The following is a 24,807-nucleotide window of genomic DNA, read 5'->3' on the forward strand; positions in this document are numbered from 1 at the left end:
GTTGTTTCCGCTATATGAGGACAGAATAGCATAATATTCGATTTCTGCGTTTGCAGCAAATGCCTTGTATTAGTGGCTGCACCAATCGACTACATCTGTCTTCTTCTCAGTCGAACGTTGATCGGATCCTTCTGCCAAAAGATGAACGTCTGCTGCTCTCCCCAGTCCTTGATACTTGGCTGTGTATCGAAACTGATATCATATGTATAGAGCATCCTCGCCAGGACCAGACGCATCTCTGCCCAAGCGAAGCGAATGCCGATGCACTGATGTCGGCCGAGAAGGAAAGGATGGAAAGAGTCGTGATTGTCATCGAAGCCTGCACCAGCCAAGAAACGCTCTGGGATGAATTGATTCGGCTTGCTGAAATTTGTAGGTGAGCGAAAGGCCGGATATTGGTTTACTCCGACCAGGGTCTGCAAAGTGGGATCAGTAACGTCGAGCACATTCTGTATTGTCATCCTTGCGTGTCTTTGCTTACATTACCTGGCACCCATTGACCGCAAATCATGGCACCTGCTGCAGATACGACTCGGGGTACGGTCACAGAAGATGGTGGACCGAGCCGTATGCCTTCGTTGATTACTGCGTCAAGATACTTCAGGTTGGACGTGCTTGCTACTGTGATCTCGTCTTCTGAGGCGAAGGTGGATCTAATCTCTTCCGTGACCGTCTTCATAGCGGACGGGTTCTTCAGTAGACCAAACAGGATGGTAGCCATTGCCGTGCTTGTTGTTTCACCTGCTTCTTGTTAGCATGCTCGGAGCAGAGATCAGGAAGGATGCTACTCACTGGCGGCGAACACCATAATGCTCATGTTGACCTGCATCTCGCTCACAGTGACAGGGTCTGCCTTAGAGTTATTGTACTTCAAAATCGTAGTTATGAAGTCGTTCCTAGTCTCGCCAAGCTCCAATCGTTGTTGAACCTTGCTTGCGCTAAGTTCTCGATGATATTGAGCCCTCTCGCGCACATCAGCTGGCAGAATGTACTTCAGCGCCTTGTTCAATGGCGAGAAGAAGTTGAGCGAGGCTATCAATGCGACACCTTTGCCGAACGAGCAAGCGATCTGCACCCAAGGATGTTGCCGCCCTGTTGCCTTCACCAAAAGTCGGTATTCAATGTCCAAATATCAGACTCAATGTGGAAAGAAAGTGAGAGATGAACTCACAGTACTTCCGAAGGACTCTCCGAAGCAAAGATCGCCAGAGATATCAAAGGTAACATAGTTGAACCAGGACACAATGTCGACTACAGCACTATGATCTGTCGCCACGCCGCTGAAGTGTTTCATCATGATTTCGACATAGTGCTCCAACAGCGGCGAATGCCCCTTGATAGCCTTGTCACTGAATGCGCCCATGAACGCTCGCCGAAAGCGAGCATGGTGACCTTCATGACTCCCCATGATACTCCAAGGGTCATCAGGCTTGATTTTCCGAAACCAGACTTGGTTGCGTTCTAGCGCAGGATTATGGTAGATGTCCTTCCAGGCTTGGGCGTCAATGTATGACAATTCATCAGGCGCTATTCGTACGACTGGACCATAGCGATTGTGAAGCTGTAGGATGTCGTTGTGCAAGTGTCCCTTTTGCAGAGATATGACCCATATCAGCCGCGTAGCGGACCAGAGCCATGGTCCTGGATAGCGGCGCAGCGGATGTAGGAAAATGTTGTAGAGGATCCGGAAGACTGTATACTTCGGTTATAGTTCAGTAAAGGCCTCGTGCTGACAGCATGTTTCCATGTCTCACCAAAATGCCCGCCAGTGATACGAGCAACCCGGCTCTAACTACGGATCTGAGGGCGTCCATGACAGACCCGTGGAGTTTAGACCGTGACTTGTTATGCGCTCATTCACCAATACGAGAGATGTGGTCGGCGTGATGCAGAAGAGAGACGACCAGAACCTACGTGTAGTATGCTTTTCACAAGCTGCATGATGCTTGGGCTGATTCATCAGCTCATGTCATCGTGGTCACCATGCCCATTCCAGAAAGCGTCACACCACCAGAACCTGTTTGGGCTACTTGTGCATAGTACTGTCAATACTTTACACCACACACATCAGTCAAAACGATGTCTTTATAACGACCAGATAACGGCAGACCACCGCTGGTTGATGCCCGCCTTCATTTTTCTCCGCCAGGCCGATTCGCACTTTAGCCGCGACACAAACCTTTCCACCGCGTGTGAGCCGTGCACGGCACATTTTCCATGAACAGATCCCCTCTCGTATTCTTGGTGGATGAATCGCCGTTCCTGACTTGTGGAAAAACATTAAACCTTGTACTGTCAATGGCAATGAAGAAACTGTACATAAGGATGATGAAGAACACCACGAAGTACGGTAGGTCTGCCAAGCTCTCTTTCAGATTTCTCACCTCAAGATGGGTTTCTTACAGCATATCGTCGGTTCGCTGGCTCTCGCGGGCGTAGCAGTATCCTCACCAGTAGCACAATGGGGAGGACCGCCAGGTTATGGTCCTCCTGGTCCACCAAGCAATGGCCCGCACCCAGGCCCGGGCAGCCCACCAAGCTATGGCAACACCACGAGTGTGATCGCACCAAACCCAGCCAATGGCCATTGGGTCGATACTTGGACATCGATGCCTCAACTGACCGAGTTCGCCAACCTGCCGCCACCACCATTTGTAAGTAGATTGTCAAGGGGAGAGTATATACAAATAATACTGATGCTCAGTAGAACCAATCCAACCTGGTCTTCTACAACAGCACCATCCGCCAGACACTACGCGTTACTCTTGGGGCGAAACAACTCCGCATTCGTTTGTCTAACGCGTTCGGACTCAACGATCTCCCAATCACGAAAGTAAATATTGCTCTGCCTGTCGCAGAAGTGGGCCAGAACCTGACAGGCGCCTCCGCCATCAACACAACGACCGTCCAGCAGCTGACCTTCAGCGGCAACGAAAGTATCATCATACCGAATGGCGCGCTCGCTGTCTCCGACCCACTGAATTTCCCAGTGACCGAAGGCCAAATTATCAGTATCACAATGTACCTCCAGTATGGTCAAGCAAGCAACTACGTAACCAGCCACCCAGGTAGCAGAACCCAGATCTGGCTCAGCAACGGCGATTTCACCAACACCGCTAACTTGACCGATGCCAGCGTCCAGAGTACTTTCCATTGGTTCTTCCTCTCCGCCATTGAAGCATGGGAACCACCACAAGACTCTTCTTTCGTGGTAGTAGGAGACAGTATCACCGATGGTCGAGCAAGCTACAACAACTTCAACGGCCGCTGGCCTGATCTGCTCTTCAATCGGATGCAGACCTACGGCCCGACCAAGGACATCGCCGTCGTCAATCAAGCTGCAGGCGGCAACAGGATTCTCTATGACGGCAATGGTCCGAACGCTTTGTCCCGCATCGACCGCGATGTCCTCGCCCAGAGCGGCGTCAAGTACGCCATGATCTTCGAAGGCGTCAACGATATCGGGACAGCCGATAACACGACATATAACCAGACCCTGACAGGTGACCGGATCATCCAAGCCTTCGAACAGATGATTACTCGGGTCCACACCTTCGGGATCCCGTTCTTCGGTGCCACTATCACTCCTTTCGGAGCACCTAACAGCACGATCCAGACATACGCCACCCCCGAGCGTTTGGCGACCCGTGATCGTGTCAACAACTGGATCCGCACCAGTGGGAAGTTCGATGCAGTCATCGACTTTGACGCTGTGGTGAGAGACCCGAATAATCCCGAGCAGTTGAACCCGATATACAATTCAGGCGATTATCTGCATCCGAACCAGCTTGGTTACCAGGTCATGGCTAGAGCTTTCCCATTGGACATCTTTGAAAAGTATCAGAATGGTGTCAGCACCTTCGCTTGAACAGCGCACGATTTGTACACAAGTGGTAGAGCATGAAACGCATGCTGGCGGAGTATGATACACGGTATCAACGTACAACATCATCGCTCGCATTATCGTACTTCACGGTCTCATATGTCGTATCGGTAGCAGTAGTGTCCTCTCGCTCCAATAGTGGTATACCCTTCGTGTCCTCCGTACTCACACGGTTCAGCCGCTTCCGTCCCATCCTGGCAACGGGCAGATTGCTCGTCTCAATGCTCAAGGCACCACTATAGCACTTCAATCTGCCCCACAGCCTCTGGGTATCATCCTCCACAACATTGTCACCTAATTCCTCCTTGAGAGCATGCACGATGCGTACCGCATCTCTATAGCCATCCAGTCCCACGTCGATGCGGTTCGCACGGCTATAAAAATAGACTTCCCATTGCAGCACTAGCATTACAGCTCCGAACAGAGTTGTGAAGATGCAAAAGAGGAGAAGCAGAGCAGCTGAGAATCCCCACTGGTACTGGGCGACCAGCAAGCAGACGGCTCCTTGTGCAATAGATGCGTTACTAAAGTAACCACCGTACGTACCATCGTCGGATAGGACGACGGACCAGCTATCCGCAGGGCCAGTAACGACAATATCTAGCGGCGGCGGTTGCAAGACGTACGTTTGGTTGTAAAGCGTGATGTTCGACCACGTGTACTCGGTTGTGGGTAAGTATGGCGCGTCTGCAGGCACGATGGGTCTGACGAGCGTATTGTCTTCGCAAGTATTGCCGCCGGATTGGGAGATGGTGCAGTATGCCCAGATTGGGGCATAGCTACCGTTACCGGACGGCATGCTGTCCCCACGTGCCTGTGTGAAGGTGGACATTGCCTCTTCCGCAGGCAAGGTGTATGTGCTATTTGCTATGGCGTTTTGAATGGCGAAGTAGTCTGTAGTGCGGGCACGTGTTAGCGCTGTTGAGAGGATGCATTCTGCAAGCTTTAGAGGGACGGACAACTTAGCACGGTATTGTATGTGTCGTTGGTAGTCCTGATGCCGCCTCCGAAGAAAGGTTTAATGTCAGGGGTAGCGAAAGTGACACCATCGTGCAGTCCCACTCGTGAGCCGTCACGGACGGTAAAGGGAAGGTTGGGAGTGATACCTCCAGCTGGTGCGAATGAGCCACCGCTGGCGCCAGCAGGATGGAAATAGACTGAGCCTGTAGTCTGGTAACCTGTCATAGCGGCCATAATGGTGGGATAGCTGATTACATATATGACGAGAGACAGCCAGCTAAGGAGCCTCCAGGCTGGTATGGCTTTGTTGTTGCGTATGCGGCCACGAGTCAGGTTCCGTATGATCGAGCCCAGGAGACCGTAGCCAAGCTTGTCGAAGTACACTGAGTATGCGATCGGGATCGCCACGTCTTGTCGCTCCATCGTGAATAGCATAGACTTCCTCACCACGTAGTACGTCCAGATGGCGGCCAGGATCTGTCCTCCTCGGCCAACAAGTAAGTCCCACATGACATCAATGGCCTTCGCCTCCGGATAAGTGTACTGGCCGTGACCGAGAGTGATATACAGAGCTGTAGACGGGCTCCAGTACTCGTTGACAGTCGCATTCCACCGGAAGATCGGGTTCCCATTTGCCAGGCATCGTGGCTTGTCATTGCGCTGTGCTTGTGTAGTTTCGATTAGAAAGAATGGTGTTGTGAAGGCGATGATGATCAGTAGGAATATTAGAGGCCATGCCAGCTCGATGATGGCGGCAGAGACATGCGATCGTGGCCGTGGCGGGAGGGTTATGTGCATGTCATACGCTTTTGACGCGAGGAGGACTGGAAAGAAGGAGACGAGACGTGGAGGTGATATACTACCGGAATACCATCATGCTATCGTGGTCGGCCCTCCTGTCTGAAGGGCTATGGTCAACATGCGGCTGATAACTGCTCCGCCACCATTTTCGAATCCTTCGAAACCATGCGAGAAATGGCTTGAAGGGTTGGGGGGCCGTTCGACTTGATGTGTTTCCGTCAGCACGTGACTGACTAGCGCGGCTTGGCGCGCCCACTTCGGGTTTCGCAAAGCCGACGACAAATTATGAGGGCAGCGCAAATTGGTGAACGAACTTCCACACGACCACGATAACAACACTCGTCGACCACCGCCAGAATGAGTACGTTGGAAGAGGAGATGTAAGAGATGGCATTGAACAGGATACTGACGATTTGGAACAGCGAAGGGTACATCCAGTTTCGGAAAGCGCCACAATAAGACGCACGTTCTGTGCAGACGCTGCGGTATGCTTGCAAGACGCTGGAATATGATACATCGCAAGGCACCGAAATGCTGATACAATGGCCAGGCTCGCGCTCTCTCCACGTCCAAAAGCACACATGCTCCAACTGCGGATACCCAAGCGCTAGCATCAGGAAGTGTACGTCTCAACCTGCAACGAACACCGATACGACGATTTCGAGGTTGCCGAATGAACGATGGTACTAACACATGATGTTGCAGGGAACTGGAGTGAGAAGGCCAAGAGGAGAAAGACCACAGGTACCGGCCGCATGAGGACATTGAAGGGCATTGCACGCAAGGCCAAGAACGGCTTCCGCGTCGGAGCACCAAAGGGCGCGAGGGGTCCGGCAACTGCCTCATCATAGAGGATGTGGATGATATGAGGGAGTAAGAGAACGTGGTGGTGGCATGAGGTGGCACGAATGCCGGTGGAATGGAGTTATGGATCGCCTTCATTACACGCATGAGCTTGAGCGCCGTCCACAACATGGATATGCGGAGTAGCTAGCGCTGAAGCAGAGCGAAAAGCTATGTCCAAATCACCTCGAATACCATCACATCTTGATCCCAAGGCAAGACCGGTTCCTAGCCAGCAGGCCTCTGTATATCAGCTATAGCACTGCTTGGCAGCTCTATCTATTTGTCCGACCTTCCTCTACCATCTTCGAATAAGTATACCAAGATGTGGGTGTCAAGAGTTGATGTTCAACGCTGGTCATGAGGCGATACGGCTCACGAAAGCCTGTATCTTCATGCTGACACCGCAACACCATGTGCAGCAGTTCCTCGTCAATGGCTCACCCCTCCTTCATTGCGTCACGAATGCGTGCTTCTTGGTCGGTCGGAGAGTGAAGGCTTATGTCGTGTGAGGTAAACAGTCGCACCTTCCTAGCCTGTCTTCACATACTACTGTACCCTGTTCTGGGACATCTCAACGGTGGCAATTTCACTTCCGCAGAATACTCGAGAAATCACTAGCATTGTTCACAGACATGCTATACTTGAAAATGTGGGCTACTGACGACTTTTCTGCAGGGGACGAGACTGTCAATGATGTACTGACAAACCAGCTTGGTATAGTCTACGGCTTGCTCGCCTGATCATGGCTACACTACGCCCACCAGCCATGATATCTACCACTAGGCACCCGCTCCGCATTGACTCCTTGCAGCGTAGGCGTCACAGGTCTCATAACACCCGTATGCCAATCAAAAGTCGCTCGATCAATACAAATCTCCCTGTCTGTGCCGTCGCCACCTGGGATCTTGAAATGATGATACGCCATATACCAGTCATCTGTACCAGGAACATTCACCGTCGAGCTCGAACCAGTCGCCAAGATACCCTCGGAAGGCCGCTTATCCAGCACATGACCTTGGTAATTCCATGGTCCGTGGACACTGCTTGAGGTGGCGTAGCCGACGTAGTAGTCCGCGTTACCTGTGTCACCGTGGCTGAAGGTGTAGTGGTAGTAGGGTTTGCGGTAGACTAGGAAGCTGGCCTCTGTGAAGTTCGTGAGGCCTGTGACTGCGCTGAGGGTGTTGGATTTGAGAGAGATCATGTCGTCAGATAGTTCGGCGTAGAGGGGGTTGCCGTTGCCCCAGAAGAGATAGTATTTCCCTGTCGCTGGGTCGACGAAGGCGGCTGGGTCGATTGCTTGACTTGCATTGAGCGCTTCGTTGTTTAGGATCATGGCTGTTGGTTGGGCGGTGAAGGGGCCGGTTGGAGATGGGCCGGTGGCGACACCGATCGTTTTGCGGTCGTATGTTGGGTTGTCGCCGCTGAAGTAGAGGTAGTAAATTCCGTCGCGGTGGTGGATTGTGGGAGCCCATGCGTTGCCGTCTGACCATGGCACATTGCCAGAACTTCCGTTGAGCGTCAGGACAGGCTCAGGCGTTCGCTGCCAGTCGACAAGATCTTGTGAGCTCCAGACGTAGAAAGTCTTGCCACCCCAGCCGGGAAAGCCATCGGTCGTGGAGTAGATGTAGTACGTGGAGTTGAAGACTACGATGTTTGGATCGGCATATAAGCCAGGTATTGCTGGGTTGTTGTTGGCTGTGGTTGTAAGGGCTACACTGGCCCACAAGAGGACTGCAGACAGTCTGGATGACACTCCCATCGTTGTGCAAAGAGAAATGGTGAAGAGATGAAAGTTGTGGAAGTTTACACACTGACAATGGTGCCTTGTTATGTACTACTGAGGTTGATACCATCACAACAGACCACATCGGTACGTGGACCGCATCGAGAAGAGTGGTCGTATGGCAGGAACAATTCTTCTGACTCGGGCTCTGCAGCAGCTCGTATTCTTGGGAGGAGCTACAGTGCCATTGTCGTGATGATCTTGACCCCATCAAGATTTTGTCTTTCATGTCTCCACGCTTCTCCACGCAACCGTGCTGAGCATGTTTACCCGAGACAATGCCGTCGGCTAAGGAGCATCATGAATTGAGCATCTAACAACATGACAGCCACCGAGCAATGAACAACGGCGACAGTCGAAGCAGCATCGGCGGCGAAGTTTTTTGTGCCACGGAGATGCGCCGATGCACCATGTGCAAGCCGTCCTACAGCTCGAGCTCATATCATCTGCCGGATCTGAGGTGGGGCACCTAGACGACGAGAGAACCATGTCAAGCACCTTGATAGCCGTCCCATTTCCGTCCAACACTCTGCGAGAACGTCAGCCGCAAGTGATACTCTGTCTGATTACCTAGTCTTCTCTCCCTTGCCCAGTGCCCAGCGAGGGAACAGCTTGGCGGGCTTATTTGAAAGCAATTCAGCCCTGGGGGCGATCTGATCGAATATATGAGCGGACGGCGGCGGCTGACATCGTCCACAAGGAAGCATTTCTGTCTTGCTCACGTTCGATAGCCTTCCTGCCAATCATCAACATACTCTCACTGACAGTGTCCTGACCACAACTATGCTAGCCTCAATCTTCCTTACTATCATAGCGCTTGTGGCAGTGTACTATATTGCTGCACAGAGCATCAAGACCAGATGTTTACCACAGGGTACGAGACTACCAGATGGACCGCCAGGAAGATCATTCGTCGGCAATCTTCCTGACATACCGCCGAAGCACAGCTGGCTGAAGTTCTACGAGTGGAAGAAGAAGTATGGCGACCTCTACCGCATCAAACTTGCAGGGAGAACGAACATCATTGTCAGCACGGAGGAGATCGCGAATGATCTGCTGAGAGAACGAGGCAATATCTATAGCTCCCGAGAACAGCTCCCAATGGCTGCGCAGCTTCTCAGCGACAATCTAAGGCCACTGCTATTACCATATGGCTCAGAGTGGCGTGAGGTCAGAAAACTAATGCATAGTCTCACGAACGTCAGTATGACATCGTCATACGAGCCCGTGCAGGAAGAAGAAAGCACCCGGATGGTGCGCGATCTCATACGAGAGCCCAGAGCTTATGAGAGATGGTTTCATCGGTAGTCCGCTGGTCTCATCTTGCGCATAGCTTACTCCAAGCCGGTGCAAACTGGCGAAGAAGAGTATGTGAAGCGGATTATGCAGGTCAACCATCACTTAGAGCGGATAGCAAGTCCCGGCTCGTATCTCGTAGACACTTTTCCGATCCTGATGAAGTTGCCTTCTTTCTTGGCGCCGTTCAAGAAAGAGGGCAACAGATTACATGCGGAGGAGCTCAATCTATTCCGTGATCTGCTGGACCGAGGTGTCGAAGCAGGAGACGCTGCAGCTCCCAACTTCTGTCAAAGGTGGTTTGCCGAGAAGCAGAAATACCACTTAAGCAAAGATCTCGTGGCATATGCCATTGGTACAATGTTTGAAGCTGGGGCGGGAACAACTTCTGCAGCAATGGGAAGGTTTTTGCTTGCAATGACGTTGCATGAGAATGAGTTCCGCAAGCTGCAAGCAGAAGTTGATGCTGTTGTTGGCCACGATCGCCTCCCACGACTAAGCGATATGCCGAAGTTGCCTCGCGTGCGTGCCGTGGCAAAGGAGACACTTCGATGGCGTCCGGTCACGGCTGGCGGGCTTCCACACCAGCTGACGAAAGACGACGTCTACACTCTCGAGAACGGTGAGAAAGTCTTCCTCGAGGCAGGTGCCAATGTGCACCCAGTACAATGGTCCATACATCGGGAGCCGAAGCGCTACCCAGATGCTGACAGCTTCCGACCAGAACGCTGGCTTGAGCCGTCGTGGCCGACGTACAAGGAGCCCTTGACCACGTATCCGAATCTACAGAACTTCAGTGCTTTCGGTTTTGGAGGCGCATTTGTGCTGGACAACATATTGCCGAACGCTCGTTGTATATCGAGATTGCAAAGATCGCTTGGTGCTGTCATATCTCGCAGGTAAAGGATGAGACAGGAATACCTATACCGCCGCCAGATTATGATTATGTGGCAGGCTTCAATGTAATATACTGCAAGACTGATAATCAAGCTTTTACTGACCATGTACAGACTCATCCGAGAGACTTTATGTTCGATCTGAAGGCAAGACCTGGAAGGATCGAAGTAATTGAACCAGAGTACCAGACGGTATGGGGCCACAAGATGTCTTCATCATTGAACACGTCTTGATAGAATCTCATTTATGGTACCCCTCAATCAGGAGGGGGAAGGTCAACTGCAGCTAGCTACATCACATTCATTCCGGCTTCTTCATATTTGGACCTTCTTCCAACTGCGCAGCACCATTCACAGCACAAAGCCACGGTGCACGTCTCTTCGTAAACGCTTCCATGGAGGGCTTCATGACCTCCAGATCTAGTGCATCATCACCATCCAATATGCCAGCCTTCAAGATCCTCAACTCAGGAATTTTTGGCGATGCAACCCAGAGAGCACTTCCGCAATCACCACAAAAGTTCAATGTAGCCGTTGTAGCGGGATCTCCAGGCGATTGGAAAGATTTCGGCGTGCCCTTTTCGAGGTGAAATGCCGTAGCCGGAACGACAGCGTTGATGCTGAAGGCTGAACTTGTCGTCTTGCGGCAGTTGAGACAGTGACACATGCCTGCGTCGACTATCTTGTCGATCTTGATGTGTATCGCACCACATTTACATGTCGCTGTCGTTGCCATGATGTGCTGCTGTCAAATCTTAGCGCAGCTACAGTTTGTCCGTGCGGAGGTTGCTCACCTCCAATGTGTGCTTCTACTCATTTACTTTTGCAAACCTTGATCCTATCGTCCAAAGTCCTTTGAGACCAGTTGCGTTAGCTGACGTCCTCTTCGATGTTGTCTTCGTGATGAGAATGAAGTCACCTTGAGGAAGTGAAGGTCTTGTTCTATTTGACCCACGTGCAGGATCTCGCCGCAGTCCGGAGGCACGAGGATAGCTAGAACCAAATGAGGCTGAGGGACCTTGCATCCTTACTACGGAATATGGGGTCTACTGCATCGTCCAGCCTACTCTCCACCTTCCTGGTCTATCGCTCGATAAGGCAGCCTATTCTAATTACGTGTTGGTCTGCGGGAATGTAGTCGATGTCCGCTTTCTGAGAGTCAACTCCCTTCAAGACCGGACCCGGCATCAACATGAGGCTGATCAATACCACTACGCTGAAGCTGGAGGAGTTCTTCGATAAGTCTATACCGAATTATGCCATACTCAGTCACCGATGGGAAGCCGATGAGGTCAATTACAAGGACTACGTCAAAGGACGCTACCAGACGACGCAGCAAGGCTACCAGAAGATCAAATCCTGCTGCGAGCTTGCTGTGCGGCGTGGACGGGGGTATGTCTGGATTGACACATGCTGTATTGACAAGCGCAGTAGTGCGGAGCTGAGTGAGGCTATCAATTCCATGTACGGCTGATCACTTCCCATTCCTTCCTTCTAGAACATCTCCGCTGACTTGATCGTTTGACGAGGTACAAATGGTATCAGGACGCAGTGGAGTGCTATGTATACCTGTCCGATGTGCAACCTTATATGGAATCGCAGGACTGGCAAATGCACTTCTCGTCAAGCGCATGGTTCAAACGGGGTTGGACGCTTCAAGAGCTACTGGCTCCTTGCATCACGATCTTCTTCGCCGATGACTGGTCAATTCTAGGCATCGGGACGAATCGCCACAACTTCTCAGATGACAAACGATGGACCATTGAAGGTCTCCCGCGCCTTGGCTCTCTGATTCAGTCGATCGTACGCATTCCTATCGAAGTTCTGCGCAATCCTCAGATTATGTCATTTTACAGCGTGGCACAGCGGTTAAGCTGGGCTTTCAATCGGCAGACCACCCGCACCGAGGACGAGGCATACTGCTTGCTGGGTATTCTGGGCGTAAGTATGCCCTTGCTCTATGGCGAGGGCAACAAGGCCTTCAGGCGTCTTCAGCTCGAGATCATGAGGCAGACTGCGGATGAGTCGATTCTTGCATTCAATCGCTACGAGCCATGGTTCAAATACGGACACATTGAGGTACTTGCACATTCGCCTCAGCAGTTCCAGGATGGTGGAGACATGGCCCGGGCCCAATTCAGTTCTAGACAACCTTTCACCTTCACAAATATGGGACTGGAGCTATCCAGCTTGCGAGAACCAAAGACAAAGGAATTTCCAGCTCGCAGAATCATGGAAGTCAAGGGCAAACGCACGACGATACTGTATTTGCTAGCCTGCTGTGCCAATTCCAAGCGGGAGATGATCGGGTATTGGTTGCTGCTCGTGATGCAGTCGTGCGGACACTACTGCTTGCAAGCAGTTGGACATGATCTCGTAGCCCCCAAACGCTCGAGTCACGATGATAGCGGCCACTCTGTCTATGATCGTACACATGATGGGGGTCTCAATGGCTCGTTGATATGGGCGGGGCATGATCTGGTGAAGGCGGATTTGGAGAATCGACCGATACACGTACACAACCCTAACCAGATGTGTCTCTAATTGAAATGCACCTCTTATGCTGTATCCTTAGCTAACGCTGTATCCTTGTTCGAAGGCCATTGTTGCGATGTCGCCAGAATGTGGTAATGGCTCTGTTTCGAGATCTCGAAGGCTGTTTGCAATTCCCTAGTTGGCCCGTTTACACGTGCTTCACGACTTGTACTATCTGGACGACTACTTGAGATGACCTGTTATGACCATGTGCAAGAGTATCGTCTATCTGTACAGTATATATAGGCCTAAGTTCTGCCCACAAATAAACCTCTCAGCTCCTGAGATCAACTGGTGTAAACCGAGATCGAACAATCCGGCGAAATGTAGTAATTGGAACACCTCAACTATCCCTCAAAAACCCCATGCTGCAACTCCACCCCCATCCCACTAGCCATCTTCCTCATCTCCACCTCAATATCATCATCCATCCCCTTTCCCCACCCCAAAAACTGCCTTACCTTACTCCACCAGAACACGAAATCCGTACTCAACAGCACAGTCCTAAACAGAACATGTCGTCCATACTCCCTCCATCGACTCGCGAGATCGGCATGCCGCTCACTATCGACTAAAGCCCGCGAGGCCCATGTCCCGGTGATCTTAACCCTGTTGACGGGCGAGCCGAGGAATTGGTTGTTTCCCTGGACGATGCGGAGGTTGCGGCCGATGAAGATGAGTTCTTGTGGGAATTTATCTTGGTTGGCGAGGACGTCGCGGATCCCTTTGCGCATACGTTGTTGCATCTCGAATTGGCGTTGTTTCTGTTCGAGTTTAGACATGCTTCGGATCTCGTTCATGGTTTTGTTATCGCCTCCCTTGTACGGAGACATCAGAGTAGCGCTGGCGAAGGCGTCGGGAGCATTGATACCCCATTCCTCCTTTGTGATGCGTGCGATGGTCGCGTTGTCGAAGGTCATAAGGCTGCGCCAGAAGAGGGCGTATTCGTGTCGAAATTTAGGATCCATTTGGATGTATAGGCCGTGGTCTATCAGGACTAGTTCGGGCTTGCCGTTGGGTAGACGTCGGATGAAGATGTTGCCGGGATGCGGGTCGCAGTGGACTAGGCCCCAGAGGAACATTTGGGCGCTGAAGAGGGAGACCATAGTTTCCATTACATCTTTTAGTGGAAGGCCGAGACCACCTGTACCATTCCCGCCTTTCCAGCTGTCGCGACTGGGCTTGAGCTTCTCGTCGATGGGGTGGTTGGAAGGTACTGATGCGATGGTGGATGCTGGGACAGGGTCGAGTGGACGACCACCGGATCCAGGGGAACCTGTTCGCCACCCACCTTGCCATGACTTGGAAATGCCATCTTTATCCCATAGCCGTACGCCTTCGATCCACTCGGCTGTCATCACTCGTTGGGTTGTAAGTTCTGGGAAGGCTTGAGGTATGTAGACCTTGTTCTTCAGCCTCGGCTCGTTTTGGACAAGTTCACGCATCTTGCGAGCGTTGTTGGCCTCGTTCTGGAAGTCCGTCTCGAGCATCAGACGCTCGCAGACGTATGGCACAAGGTGGTAGAGCGGTAGGTCAAACCACCATGTGTACACCCTCGACACCGTTCGAAAAGCCCAGAGATCCCAGCCGACCTGTCGAGCAATCTCGCGTTTCTGAATCTTGATTGCCACTTCTCTGCCATCACCAAGTCTTGCCCAGTGTACTTGTGCCACACTCGCGGACGCCTTCGCCTTTCGCTCCATGATACCCTTTGACGGATCCCCCGTGAAGCTGACTCCGAATACTTCCTCTGGACTCTTCCCGAAATCCTCCCTGATCACCTTCTCAACATCCTGCCAACTATTCTGCGGCGCATCGTCGAACATCCTCGCGAACATCTTCTGGAATTCGGGTGGCAGAACAGCGCTCTGCATTGCTATTGCCTGGCCGATCTTTAGGTACAGCCCTCCATTAGCGCGTAGAAGATCAAAAACCCGCTGCGCTGCTCGAGCATGCACATCAGCTACACTATCACCTATCCATGGATCGGCGCGGAAGTTGAGGTTGTAGTCGAGTGCAATCACGAGTCCATTGTAGAATGTTCGGACGGAGCGAGTGATGCATGAGTCGTACATCTGTGTATCCACACCGTATATCGCTCCGCCAAGTATCGACAATTGGACCAGTCTTCGCAGCCATCTCCTCGTCCGTCTGTACGTCTTCGCTCGTGATGGTTTGCCTAATGACTCTGGTGATGGTGGAGTCGCTGGTCTGAATTGGCTTTGACAGCGCCGTGCATCGAGTGGCGATACACTGCTCTTATATGACGACCGTAATGCTGGTGATACATTCCGGGGTTGTCGCGTGCTATCGTTGCACAAGGACGAAAGCGGTCGCCGCTTGAGCCCGAGGATCTGGGTCACGCATCGCCTGCATACTGGCGGCGCAAAGGTTCTTATCATCGCACGGTCAGTCGGATATATGGAGGACTCGCTGCAAACGGCGAGTGGAATGCTAGAACCACGTATGATCACACTCTTTGTTCTCCGAAAATTGTATATACTGTATGCGAGTGATGACACCTGTAAGATAGCCTTCGTGCTACTGTAGTGTCGATCATCTCGGCAAGCTTCCGGAACTCTTTTCAACCCTACGGCGTAAAGCACACGACCTCCAGCCAGAATTTGATTGAGAAGTGTAACAAAATTATAGCCGGTCGTTACCTCTACATAGACGCGGACTGATAGACTGCACACTGGGGATCAACCTTGAGCGTGTAGGCGATGTTGTCGGTCCCGTAAAATTGCTTTGTTGTGCAACCTTGGTGGCAAGAATAGGCATTGCTTGTCAATGCTGCACGGCGCTGCATGTCTGTGAATGTGTGTTTGCTGGAGGTACTGCGCACTACTTGTTGGGCTGAAGTAGCTTTCTGGAACCATTCAAGTCATCTTGGACCAACAAAAGATAGCCAAAAATGCTGACCGACAAGGACATTGAATAAGGCTCGGCCAAGCTAGCAGACTATCGAGCAGCAGACGCACAACACCACGATTCACATACACAAATACTCGAGCAATACGTAGCACTCATTGAAGAGTACAAGCGTCTCAAGTCGGACTACGAAGAAGAACGGGATTCTCGCGAACGCTACAAACAGCTCGCTCGTGGCCAGGAACGCAACCCCTTTGTCTTGGTTCTGGTGGATGGCGATGGCTACATCTTCGATGACGACCTCGTTAGTAATGGAGCCGAAGGAGGACAGCGTGCTGCTCACTTACTAGACGAAGCCGTCAAGAGGAGTCTGCGAGAACGTGGACTAGAAAACTGTCGGGTTATGGTTCGAGTCTACGCAAATATGGTCGGTCTATCGAAGGTGCTCAGCAGATCCAAACTAGTTGGGCCAGAGAGACGGTCATTGGCTCCCTTCATAGCCAATTTCACGAGATCGATGGAAATGTTCGATTTCGTGGATGCTGGCGAGCTGAAGGAGAACGCCGACTTTAAAATCAGAGCACTCTTCCATCAGTTCGTTGAGAATGCGCAATGCCGTCACATTTTCTTTGCTGGCTGCCATGACGTGGGCTACATCAACGAGCTCACCCCATACGCTTCGAGTCGGGAGCGTTTGACGCTTATTCGCCACCCGGCTTTCCACCCCGAGTTCAAGAAGCTGGGTTTGCGTATTGAGGAGTTCTCGAACATATTCCGGACCACTCCTCTTGAAGGCGGATATGTCCACCATGCAACTGCTGTTGCCCAGCAAAACCCATCTGTGACACCTTCACCATTCAAAAAGGCTGCCGCGTATCAAAGCCACGACAATGATACAGGAGCCAATTCTCAGCAAGTATGCAGGTTCTTCCAAAGTGGGAACTGCAAGTACGGCGATGAGTGTCGCAATCTACACATCAAGTCAAAGCCCAATGGCTCGACTAAGCCGAGCTACGGCGGACTGGAGGACGTCAAACAATGGCGCAACTCTGGAACGTCAACCCTGCCATTTGGAATGAACAACTTAGCCAAAAGCGACAACGACTTCATGGCCGGCAACGCCTCCTTCATGCAAACCCCAAAATCAACAAATAAGACCTCGGCACCATCCACGAACGGAGAAGTCATCGACTTTGCCGCCATCCTTCCCGACTCCATCCCGGAAAACAAAATTGCAGTGAACAAAACCGACCACCGCATCGATCCCTACGACGGCTCATACACAGCTCAAGACTTCGCCATCTTCAGTTCCCGCACCGTAAAGAGGAAATTGTGTAACCTCTACCACATCGCCGGTTACTGCGCCGCAGGTTCCGAATGTCCCTACGACCACGATCCGGCAAGCGAAGGCGTTCTTAACGACCTCCGTCATGCTTGCCGAAGCGCCCCATGCCCTAGAAAGGGCGCTTGTCGACGAGCGGGATGTACCCAGGGCCATATCTGTCAGAAGAAGAATTGTACCAAGCGAGGTGGGAAGGTGGGCTGTAAGTTCAATCGGGAGTTTCACGCGCAGAGTTTGAGGGTGGTGAGGTTTGTTGATGCGCTGGCTTTGGACGCGAGGGAGAATAACAAGGATGTGGAGGGGAGTCGTGCGTCGGCTGATGGGGAGGCGAGTGAGCGCGATACTACGCCCTGGGGTGGCCGTAGTGAGGTGGGAGATGAAGGCGAAGCTGAGGGCGCTTTGCTGGATTCTGGAAATGGAGAACAAGTATCGCTCGACTAGAGCTTAAGCTGTACCTCTAGAGAGGCGAGTCCAACGATCGCTGATGTTGAAGTCCAATGCGACCAAGATCTTCTCAACGCGATCGTGGGGGATTCTTGGAGCTACAACCGATGATTTTTTGGTCAACGTTGTTGATCCATTGCTGCCCACGCTTACCACTGCCTCCATCAGGGAGGAACTCGATCATGAGAAGAAATGCATGGAGACGTTTTGCGGAAGAGCTTCAGAGGATATCCATGGCGATGATCGTGTTATCCTTTACCTTGGCAAAGAAGAGATCTCTCACAGACGGAGTGACACGATAGTAGGGGGGCTGACACCAGGTGCGTCGTCAAGACCAGTAGTACTACGCAGCATGGTCCTTCCCTACTCAAAAAGGGGAGAAGCAAGCATGCATGCACAAGAAAGGCAAGACTCTAGTCTCTGCCTTCAGATCAAGCTATGAACACAAGTCATAGTCGCATAGCAGACCAGCAGAAGAAGAATAGACAGGGAATAATGAACGAAACAGAGCTGTACCAAATATCGTGTACGTGTAGTGTATAACTTATCCTATTCCGCATATCCCGCTCTGCTTCATGATCATACAATCAAACACATTACGATTACAATTGCCACATTCGACGCTTCCGTTTCCTCCTGTTGCCCATTTCTTTCCTTTCCGTTCCTTCCCTTCACACACCCGCTTTACTATAAATACAATCGCTTGACCGAAAACTCAAGCAGAAGCCCCATACCCGCAAGCCCTGCCATCCCACTCGCTCTGCCATGAGGCGAGGCGATTACAGTCAGAGGATGCCCGACCTAGTCAAACCCACCAGGTAGTTTCCGCTCCGGTGACTTGCTACCTCTCTGCTTACCCTGCTCCATCGCTCGTACCCTCGCCAGAACAGCCGACGGTCTTCGCTCGCTCCGCTGCGGCCTCGGTGGCGTCGAGACCTCAGCTTCGGAGCTAGGAGTCGGCTCGTTGACGATTGGGATCGAATGCAGGACGGGGACCTCAGTCTTCTCTTCGAGACTGCTGGACTGTGCTGCAATCTCGTTTTGGAGTTGTTGGTCAGCTGCTGCGCTTTGCTCCTGCGAGGAGGAGAGGTCGGACGGGGCGTCTTCGAAGGGTGTCGTCGGCTGCTCGGGCACTTCCTCCTTGGACATTTGCAGTGCAGGTGCTTCTTCGAGGGTTGGTGAATTGTCTGCTTGCTCATCGGATGTCGCGGGCGATGTATCGTGCTCTAAGTGTCCATTGGGCGTAGCATCCGGCCGCGAAGTAGCCAATCCACCAGAAGGAGGACCCATAACGGCTCGCGCGATCGTGCTTGTCCTTCGGTTCTGCTCCGCCGCCTCAGTCGTATCCGCCGGCTTCGTCATCCTCTCCGGGATGCCCTCAAGACTCTGCCGCGCACTCTCGATAGCCCTCACACTCTCCGGACTATCCAGCATCTCCCTCCTCATACCATTCAGCTGCGAAGCCGGCACAACGCCACCGCCAAGTCTAGCCCAGAACATCCTCTCCCTTAATCTCGTAGCTTCCTCCCAAGCATCCTTTTCATCCTCTTCGCATTCCGTCCTCCAGTGGCCATCTCGGAGCATACGCAGGAATCCCACAAAGTCGCCAGAAGCGCGTATACGGCCAAGACACCAGTCGCAGAGAGGATAGCGTTGCGCGTCTTCGCTTTCGCTGGTGCGGAAGCGGTGTTTGCGGATATAAGGCTCGTTCTTCCTCTGCTCGCCACAAAGAGAGCAGGCGAAGACAGAGCCGAGGCCATAGGACTTGATGGCGGCATTGAAAGGCTCCACGACCAGGCTACCAGAAAGTAGAGACGAGAGGACTGATCTTCTGCTCAGAAAGCTAAGACCTGGCGCCAGATCAAGGCGCAGGGTGGGTTCAATGTCCTCGTTCAACGTTCGCTTGTAAAACTTGCTGTCCTTGAGGGGCGGCAAAACTGCTTGGTTGCCGAACGTGGAAGACGAAGGACTGTTGTTCGCCGAAGAAGAGAAGAAGCTGCCAGGGATCGTGGTGGCAGATGTTGAGGCGTTAGTCGAGTGCAGATTAGGCGTGCTAGTCGAGGCGATATTATGCGCACTTCCACTAGCCTGCCGCGAATGTGGCGGTGCCGCACGCTGAGCCAGGAGGAGCAGCTCGCGGAAGTCGGTGTAAGCTGCAGTATCCGTTCGCAAAACCGGAGCCAGTAGCTGCGAGAAGTGAAGTGGATGGTCTGGCACCACGTCGTGTCCATGCCCTCCTGGAGAGAGCTGCAGAGCGTCCCATACTGCTGTTCGAGCATCCACGGGTGTAGCAGGTACACTCGCATCTCTGGCCCCCTGCTCACTCAACCGCTCTAATCTCTCCATATTGTCCTTCAGATCTCGCAGCTGTTCCGTCTGACTGGCCAAGAGAAGTTCAGTGTCTTCCAATTGAGTCCGCAATTGGCTGTTCCGCTTCTCCACCGCCTCTGTATCCTTCCTGGCAGCCGCAACCATAGTATTGGCCTCCTCAAATAATGCCGTAGTCAAATTCTCTAGCTCGCCTTCCGTCTGCTTCTTCGCCTTCTCCGCCGTCTCTCGTGCTGCTTTCTCCGCCTCCAGCTCGGACCGTAACTTACTCATGGTGTTGTCCAGCGCACTCTTCCGAACCAATATACCGTTTGCGACTTGATCGTCTGTCAACTTCTTCTGCAGCCTGATCTGCGATAGCTCCTTCTTGGCCTGTTCCAGCTCATGCCGTGTCTGCTGTAGCGAGTCGTCTAGATTTGTCTGGTAGTTTATCGCGTTCACCAGCTTCGTGCTCAGCATCGACACCTCGGCGGTCAAGTCGGGCTTGTATTCGTCACTATCTGGAGTCGCGACATCGCCGTTTGCATGCACTGGTGAGGGTGTTCGTGTATCCATCATCTCAGCGCCGGCTAACGGATGTGCCGGAGGTGGTGACTGTACCGCCGCCATGCTGTCGCGCTGTATGTGTGGTGAGGATGAGGATTTGACCAGACGGTGCGGCAGTGGAAGATTTTGTTTGCTCGGCGTAGCAGGAGGATTCGGAGTTCGTGAGCGGGTGAAAGAAGGGCGGGCGAAGGTCAGGGATGTGGTATTCGCCCACTTCGGGACATAGAGGAAGCTGGTGCGCGTCAGTGTCAGCCAGGCGTCAGAATTGCTCGATAGACGGCAAGATCATTCACGTACTCGGCCACGATGGTGACGATGCACGGTTCGTTTGCGCACGCAGCGCTTGCGACGTGAATGTCACTTTCGCTTGATGAATGTGGCGGTTGGGTGAGATAGCCGCCGCCGCTAACTCCGCTCCCGGAGAATCAACAAAGGGCCGTAGTCGTACGTTGTGCCGGTAACATGGATTGGCGATCGTACGAAACCGTTGTATAGCATCAGCCTGTACACGAGTAAATTGGAGCATCAGAGTCAACATGTGCGTTTGAGGACAACCGCTGTCTCCAGACCCACATCGCGAAAGCCAAGCCATTTGGGGAAAGTCAGGGGAGTGACGGAATGGCTGGCAGACGATGGAAAGCTTAAGCCTCATACGACGAGCCACGACTCATGAGAACCATTCACTTGCAAAGCCACAGCTCTCCAGGGCCGAACGATGAAGGAAATTGTAAAGTACTTCCCGATCGGCAATGATCGTTGTGCCCTCTCAGCGAACACGAGATGAGACGGGTCTGAATCAAGACGGAAGGGGAAAAGGTAACAAAACACATAACCGCTCTTTCACTATCTACCTCCACCCAGCACCACAAGAAAGCTCTTTTGTGCGCCATAAACACCATAGTACCGCTCGAAAGTAACAACGTAGTCCGGGTATATGCAGAAGAAGGTACCAAACCCCCCCGCCCAATCATAAATATTAAAGTAGTGTAGCTGTAAACATAGCAATGTGCGGAAATCGGCCTTCATGTCGAGAAGTGAGTAGCGTAGCATGAGGGTCGTAAGTTTTGGTAAGTCAGCTGTAAAAAGATTGGGCATTCCTGTGTCTTCTACATGACGGAACAGCAACCACCTTGCTTGTCGCCTTTCACGTTCTTGACTTGCAGTGCCACGCGTGCAGCCTCGGTGAACGCCTCATTGACGCCGCGGTTCTTCATGGCGGAGCATTCTGCGATCACCGAAGTTAGCACAGTCCAGACAACCCATCATCTCGCGTTCTTCCGAGAGCTAAAGACATGAACGTAATTGCTGCAGAAACCATACCGAGATACCTCAACGCCTTGATCTTCTCTGCCACCGCCAACCCAGCCTTGTAATCAATACACGGCCTCTTCAACGCCCCCTCCCCCTCCTCTCCCTCCGCCACCGGTTCCCGAAGATCACACTTCAACGCCACGAGTACGAGTCGGACGCCGGGACAATTCTCCGCTATTTCGCCTACCCATTTGGACTCCACGTTCTCCAGCGATTCGGGTGAGTCGACGCTGAAACAGAGCATGATGGCGTGCGTGTCGTCGTAGGAGAGGGAGCGGAGTCGGTCGAATTCTTCTTGGCCCGCTGTGTCCCAGAGGGAGAGCTCGACGTGGACGTTGTCGATGAAGATGTCGTGGACGTAGTTCTCGAAGACTGTGGGTTCGCTGTGGACATGGCATGTTAGTTCTGTGGTATAGAAGTGGGGTGCTTGGTGAGTGTCTTACTAGACTGTCGGGAAGTAGCCTCGGGTGAAGACATTGAGGAGGGATGTCTTTCCACAGGCGCCGTCGCCACTACAGTATCTTGTCAGCCTATTGTCTCTCCACAAACTACTCCACGCTCTCGCCGAGCTTAGCCCATCATCCTACGTACAGCAATACCAGCTTCCGCTGCACCGTCTTCGTGCCTCCGCACAACGGCATCCTGCCTGTGTGTGTATGTGTATCTCTTCCTACCGCTTCTGACTTCCCACTACCACAACGCGACCACCAGATACTGTCTCAGCTCCCTCGTCCCGATCTCACGAGCGCAATGCAATCGGCCGCGCGGTCCCGCTCTAATCAGTGTCCACAGAACCGATGTCGCACTCTGAGCCAGGGAAGTCGTGTCTTCGCGGAATGAGTCGGGTGTTAGAGCGCGATACTGTGGTATGGTATAGTGACATAAGAAAAAGAAGACGGGGGAAATATCGTCGAGGTGGAGTTCGTCGGCAGCTGATGTGATGGATCTCGAAGCTGGGCTGGGATGCCGTTCCAACTTTGGGTGATCTGCCCGCCCGCGCGGCTCGGCTTGAGACGGCAAAAGGCCAAATCTGGGTAAAGCTTCGATCTTGGGATGAACAGGCGTTCGTTCGAGAAGGACTTGGTATGGCTTGGCGAGAAGGAGATCTCGCGAGGAGGATTGAGAGAGTGAGAGAGTCAATGGTTCCTATTCCAGTGTTGCTACGTTTGCGTACGTTGTGATCATGAAGACGGGTGCTATGAGAGATACATATTCCTGCATTAACATCTTCATCTTCATATGGCACAGCCACAAGTTCATTTCAGCTCGTTTGCATGCTGACTATAGGCTAGTATACATGTCAGGCAGCATCGCCTACAATTGCCACTCGGATACTTGACGCTTGTAAACATGATATCATCAGCCACCTCCAACACACTACTCAGTCCTCCCTTGCACCGCCTCTCCCACCACCTAGCCGCCTCTCTAGTCCAACATTCTCGGCAGTCCGCCTCACATCACTCACAAAGCGTCCGCGATCAGATCTCTTCTTATCGTCTTCGTCACGTTGCTTGCCCTCCTGCTCCGCGAGCTTCGTCAGTCGTGCTTGGCGGTCAGTCTCCAGTTCCGAGGCATTCGATTGCATTGCTGCCAACTTGGCAGCACGATCATCGTCGTCGTTACCCTTCTTTGAGTCCTCAGGTGGTGATGTATATGGCTTTCGTCTGCTGCTGCGATCGTATGACGGCGAGCGACGACGTTCACTACGGCGAGAGTCTTCTTTGTCGCGTTGGTATGGTGAGCCCGATCGCGAGTCGGACGAACCTGAACGGCGTGGACTTGGGTATGACTTCCTTCGGCTTGAACGATCATCGCGGTCTTCGTACTTGCTTCTTCGTCTTGGTGGACTGCGTGACCGTGGAGCACTGTAGTCTCGTTCTCTTCGCGACTCGTACTTCATGTCGTCTCGACTTTTTCGCTCATACGGCGATCTCGACCGTGATCTGTCCTCACTCGGCGCTCGTCTGCTCTCACGATGTGACCTATGCCTCCTCGTCCCCCTCTCCTTATCTTCATCACTATGCCTCCTCCTCTTACTCTTGTGCCCATCATCATCTCTATGCCTATGCCTGTGCCTCCGATGCCTGTGTTCTCGCTCTCCCTTCCTTCCCTCATCGTCATCCCCATCCTTTCCTGCAGCAGCCAATAACATCTTTCTCCTCGCCGGATCCTTCATCATAGCCTCATAAGCCGCCTGCTCCTGCTTCTTGATAGCCAGCATAGGATCATTCGAGACTTTACTCATGACGTCCCTCGCGGAATTAGCATTCGAATTTAGTGCCATGAAGCCACCACCCTCCGCCTGCTCAGCCCCAGCACCATCTTTCTTCAACGCCTCCGTCTCACTCCTCTTTACCAAGCCTTGCAGACTCCTCTTTCCGAGCAGGTACCCTTCCATCTCCTCGCTCACACCACCGCCAACACCAGGAGCACTAGAACCAGGCCCATTGTACATCCAGTCCACACGATCAGTCTTCTTCCGTCCGCCAGCGGCCTCCTGCAAACGCTCCAGTTCCTGGATCTGTCGTTCTTCGGCTCGTTCCTTGAGGACTTGGTCGGTCTTTTTGCGCTCCTCGAGGGCTTTGTTTTCTTCGGCCCAGACACGCTTCTGGTTGCTCATGAGCACTGGGTGCCATGATTTTTTCAGGTTGAGGTCGCCTCCCATGTTTGCGATGTGAGGTGAGATGCAAGTTGAGAATGTGCTGTGGTGGGAGGAGAAGGTGGATGTGTGGATGATTGTGGCTGAATTGTGAGCATGACTCGTTGTGCGGGCGGATTCCGCGAGCTTATCGATTGTCGACGCTGCCTGGAGCTCGTGTCTAGACCGAGCTTCCATACAAACATTCAACCACCTTCACCTTCACATTACTGACGTCTTGCGACAAGATATCATACATTGATCGATCAGTATAGTCCAGACACAGTCTAACACTACTGAAAATTCATCATAACCTCTTTGATCCCG

At 52.5% G+C, this 24,807-nt stretch overlaps 13 protein-coding genes across 13 annotated transcripts; 4 read left to right on the forward strand and 9 right to left on the reverse strand.

The window, feature by feature from the left end:
* Positions 1-89: 89 nt before the first annotated feature.
* On the reverse strand, positions 90-721 carry LTS14_006963 (uncharacterized protein; the record flags this gene model as incomplete). Its single annotated transcript, XM_064839656.1, has 2 exons — positions 90-416; positions 482-721. 2 exons carry the CDS (start codon positions 719-721, stop codon positions 90-92), a joined length of 567 nt encoding a protein of 188 aa, XP_064692899.1.
* Positions 722-784: 63 nt separating this feature from the next.
* LTS14_006964 (uncharacterized protein) lies at positions 785-1,814 on the reverse strand (the record flags this gene model as incomplete). The annotated part of the gene is made up of 3 exons (XM_064839657.1): positions 785-1,099; positions 1,172-1,699; positions 1,755-1,814. 3 exons carry the CDS (start codon positions 1,812-1,814, stop codon positions 785-787), a joined length of 903 nt encoding a protein of 300 aa, XP_064692900.1.
* A 576-nt stretch (positions 1,815-2,390) lies between these two features.
* Positions 2,391-3,868, forward strand: LTS14_006965 (uncharacterized protein; the record flags this gene model as incomplete). Its single annotated transcript, XM_064839658.1, has 2 exons — positions 2,391-2,654; positions 2,708-3,868. The coding sequence occupies 2 exons, from the start codon at positions 2,391-2,393 to the stop codon at positions 3,866-3,868; spliced, it is 1,425 nt and encodes a 474-aa protein (XP_064692901.1).
* A 67-nt stretch (positions 3,869-3,935) lies between these two features.
* On the reverse strand, positions 3,936-5,641 carry LTS14_006966 (uncharacterized protein; the record flags this gene model as incomplete). Its single annotated transcript, XM_064839659.1, has 2 exons — positions 3,936-4,777; positions 4,843-5,641. The coding sequence occupies 2 exons, from the start codon at positions 5,639-5,641 to the stop codon at positions 3,936-3,938; spliced, it is 1,641 nt and encodes a 546-aa protein (XP_064692902.1).
* A 1,600-nt stretch (positions 5,642-7,241) lies between these two features.
* Positions 7,242-8,249, reverse strand: LTS14_006967 (uncharacterized protein; the record flags this gene model as incomplete). The annotated part of the gene is made up of 1 exon (XM_064839660.1): positions 7,242-8,249. One exon carries the CDS (start codon positions 8,247-8,249, stop codon positions 7,242-7,244), a length of 1,008 nt encoding a protein of 335 aa, XP_064692903.1.
* Positions 8,250-9,056: 807 nt separating this feature from the next.
* Positions 9,057-10,472, forward strand: LTS14_006968 (uncharacterized protein; the record flags this gene model as incomplete). Its single annotated transcript, XM_064839661.1, has 2 exons — positions 9,057-9,527; positions 9,582-10,472. 2 exons carry the CDS (start codon positions 9,057-9,059, stop codon positions 10,470-10,472), a joined length of 1,362 nt encoding a protein of 453 aa, XP_064692904.1.
* A 294-nt stretch (positions 10,473-10,766) lies between these two features.
* Positions 10,767-11,201, reverse strand: LTS14_006969 (uncharacterized protein; the record flags this gene model as incomplete). Its single annotated transcript, XM_064839662.1, has 1 exon — positions 10,767-11,201. One exon carries the CDS (start codon positions 11,199-11,201, stop codon positions 10,767-10,769), a length of 435 nt encoding a protein of 144 aa, XP_064692905.1.
* A 456-nt stretch (positions 11,202-11,657) lies between these two features.
* Positions 11,658-13,009, forward strand: LTS14_006970 (uncharacterized protein; the record flags this gene model as incomplete). Its single annotated transcript, XM_064839663.1, has 2 exons — positions 11,658-11,929; positions 11,995-13,009. The coding sequence occupies 2 exons, from the start codon at positions 11,658-11,660 to the stop codon at positions 13,007-13,009; spliced, it is 1,287 nt and encodes a 428-aa protein (XP_064692906.1).
* A 338-nt stretch (positions 13,010-13,347) lies between these two features.
* LTS14_006971 (uncharacterized protein) lies at positions 13,348-15,075 on the reverse strand (the record flags this gene model as incomplete). The annotated part of the gene is made up of 1 exon (XM_064839664.1): positions 13,348-15,075. One exon carries the CDS (start codon positions 15,073-15,075, stop codon positions 13,348-13,350), a length of 1,728 nt encoding a protein of 575 aa, XP_064692907.1.
* A 346-nt stretch (positions 15,076-15,421) lies between these two features.
* LTS14_006972 (uncharacterized protein) lies at positions 15,422-17,654 on the forward strand (the record flags this gene model as incomplete). Its single annotated transcript, XM_064839665.1, has 2 exons — positions 15,422-15,464; positions 15,943-17,654. The coding sequence occupies 2 exons, from the start codon at positions 15,422-15,424 to the stop codon at positions 17,652-17,654; spliced, it is 1,755 nt and encodes a 584-aa protein (XP_064692908.1).
* Positions 17,655-18,458: 804 nt separating this feature from the next.
* SEC2 (rab guanine nucleotide exchange factor S2) lies at positions 18,459-20,594 on the reverse strand (the record flags this gene model as incomplete). The annotated part of the gene is made up of 1 exon (XM_064839666.1): positions 18,459-20,594. One exon carries the CDS (start codon positions 20,592-20,594, stop codon positions 18,459-18,461), a length of 2,136 nt encoding a protein of 711 aa, XP_064692909.1.
* Positions 20,595-21,637: 1,043 nt separating this feature from the next.
* On the reverse strand, positions 21,638-22,319 carry RHO3 (Rho GTPase; the record flags this gene model as incomplete). The annotated part of the gene is made up of 3 exons (XM_064839667.1): positions 21,638-21,756; positions 21,852-22,214; positions 22,286-22,319. 3 exons carry the CDS (start codon positions 22,317-22,319, stop codon positions 21,638-21,640), a joined length of 516 nt encoding a protein of 171 aa, XP_064692910.1.
* A 904-nt stretch (positions 22,320-23,223) lies between these two features.
* CWC25 (RNA-splicing factor) lies at positions 23,224-24,507 on the reverse strand (the record flags this gene model as incomplete). Its single annotated transcript, XM_064839668.1, has 1 exon — positions 23,224-24,507. The coding sequence occupies one exon, from the start codon at positions 24,505-24,507 to the stop codon at positions 23,224-23,226; it is 1,284 nt and encodes a 427-aa protein (XP_064692911.1).
* Between the last annotated feature and the right edge of the window lie 300 nt (positions 24,508-24,807).

This window comes from Recurvomyces mirabilis (assembly GCF_035927965.1).
Source record: "Recurvomyces mirabilis strain CCFEE 5264 chromosome Unknown scaffold_18, whole genome shotgun sequence".
In the NCBI taxonomy this organism is placed as follows: domain Eukaryota; kingdom Fungi; phylum Ascomycota; class Dothideomycetes; order Mycosphaerellales; family Teratosphaeriaceae; genus Recurvomyces; species Recurvomyces mirabilis.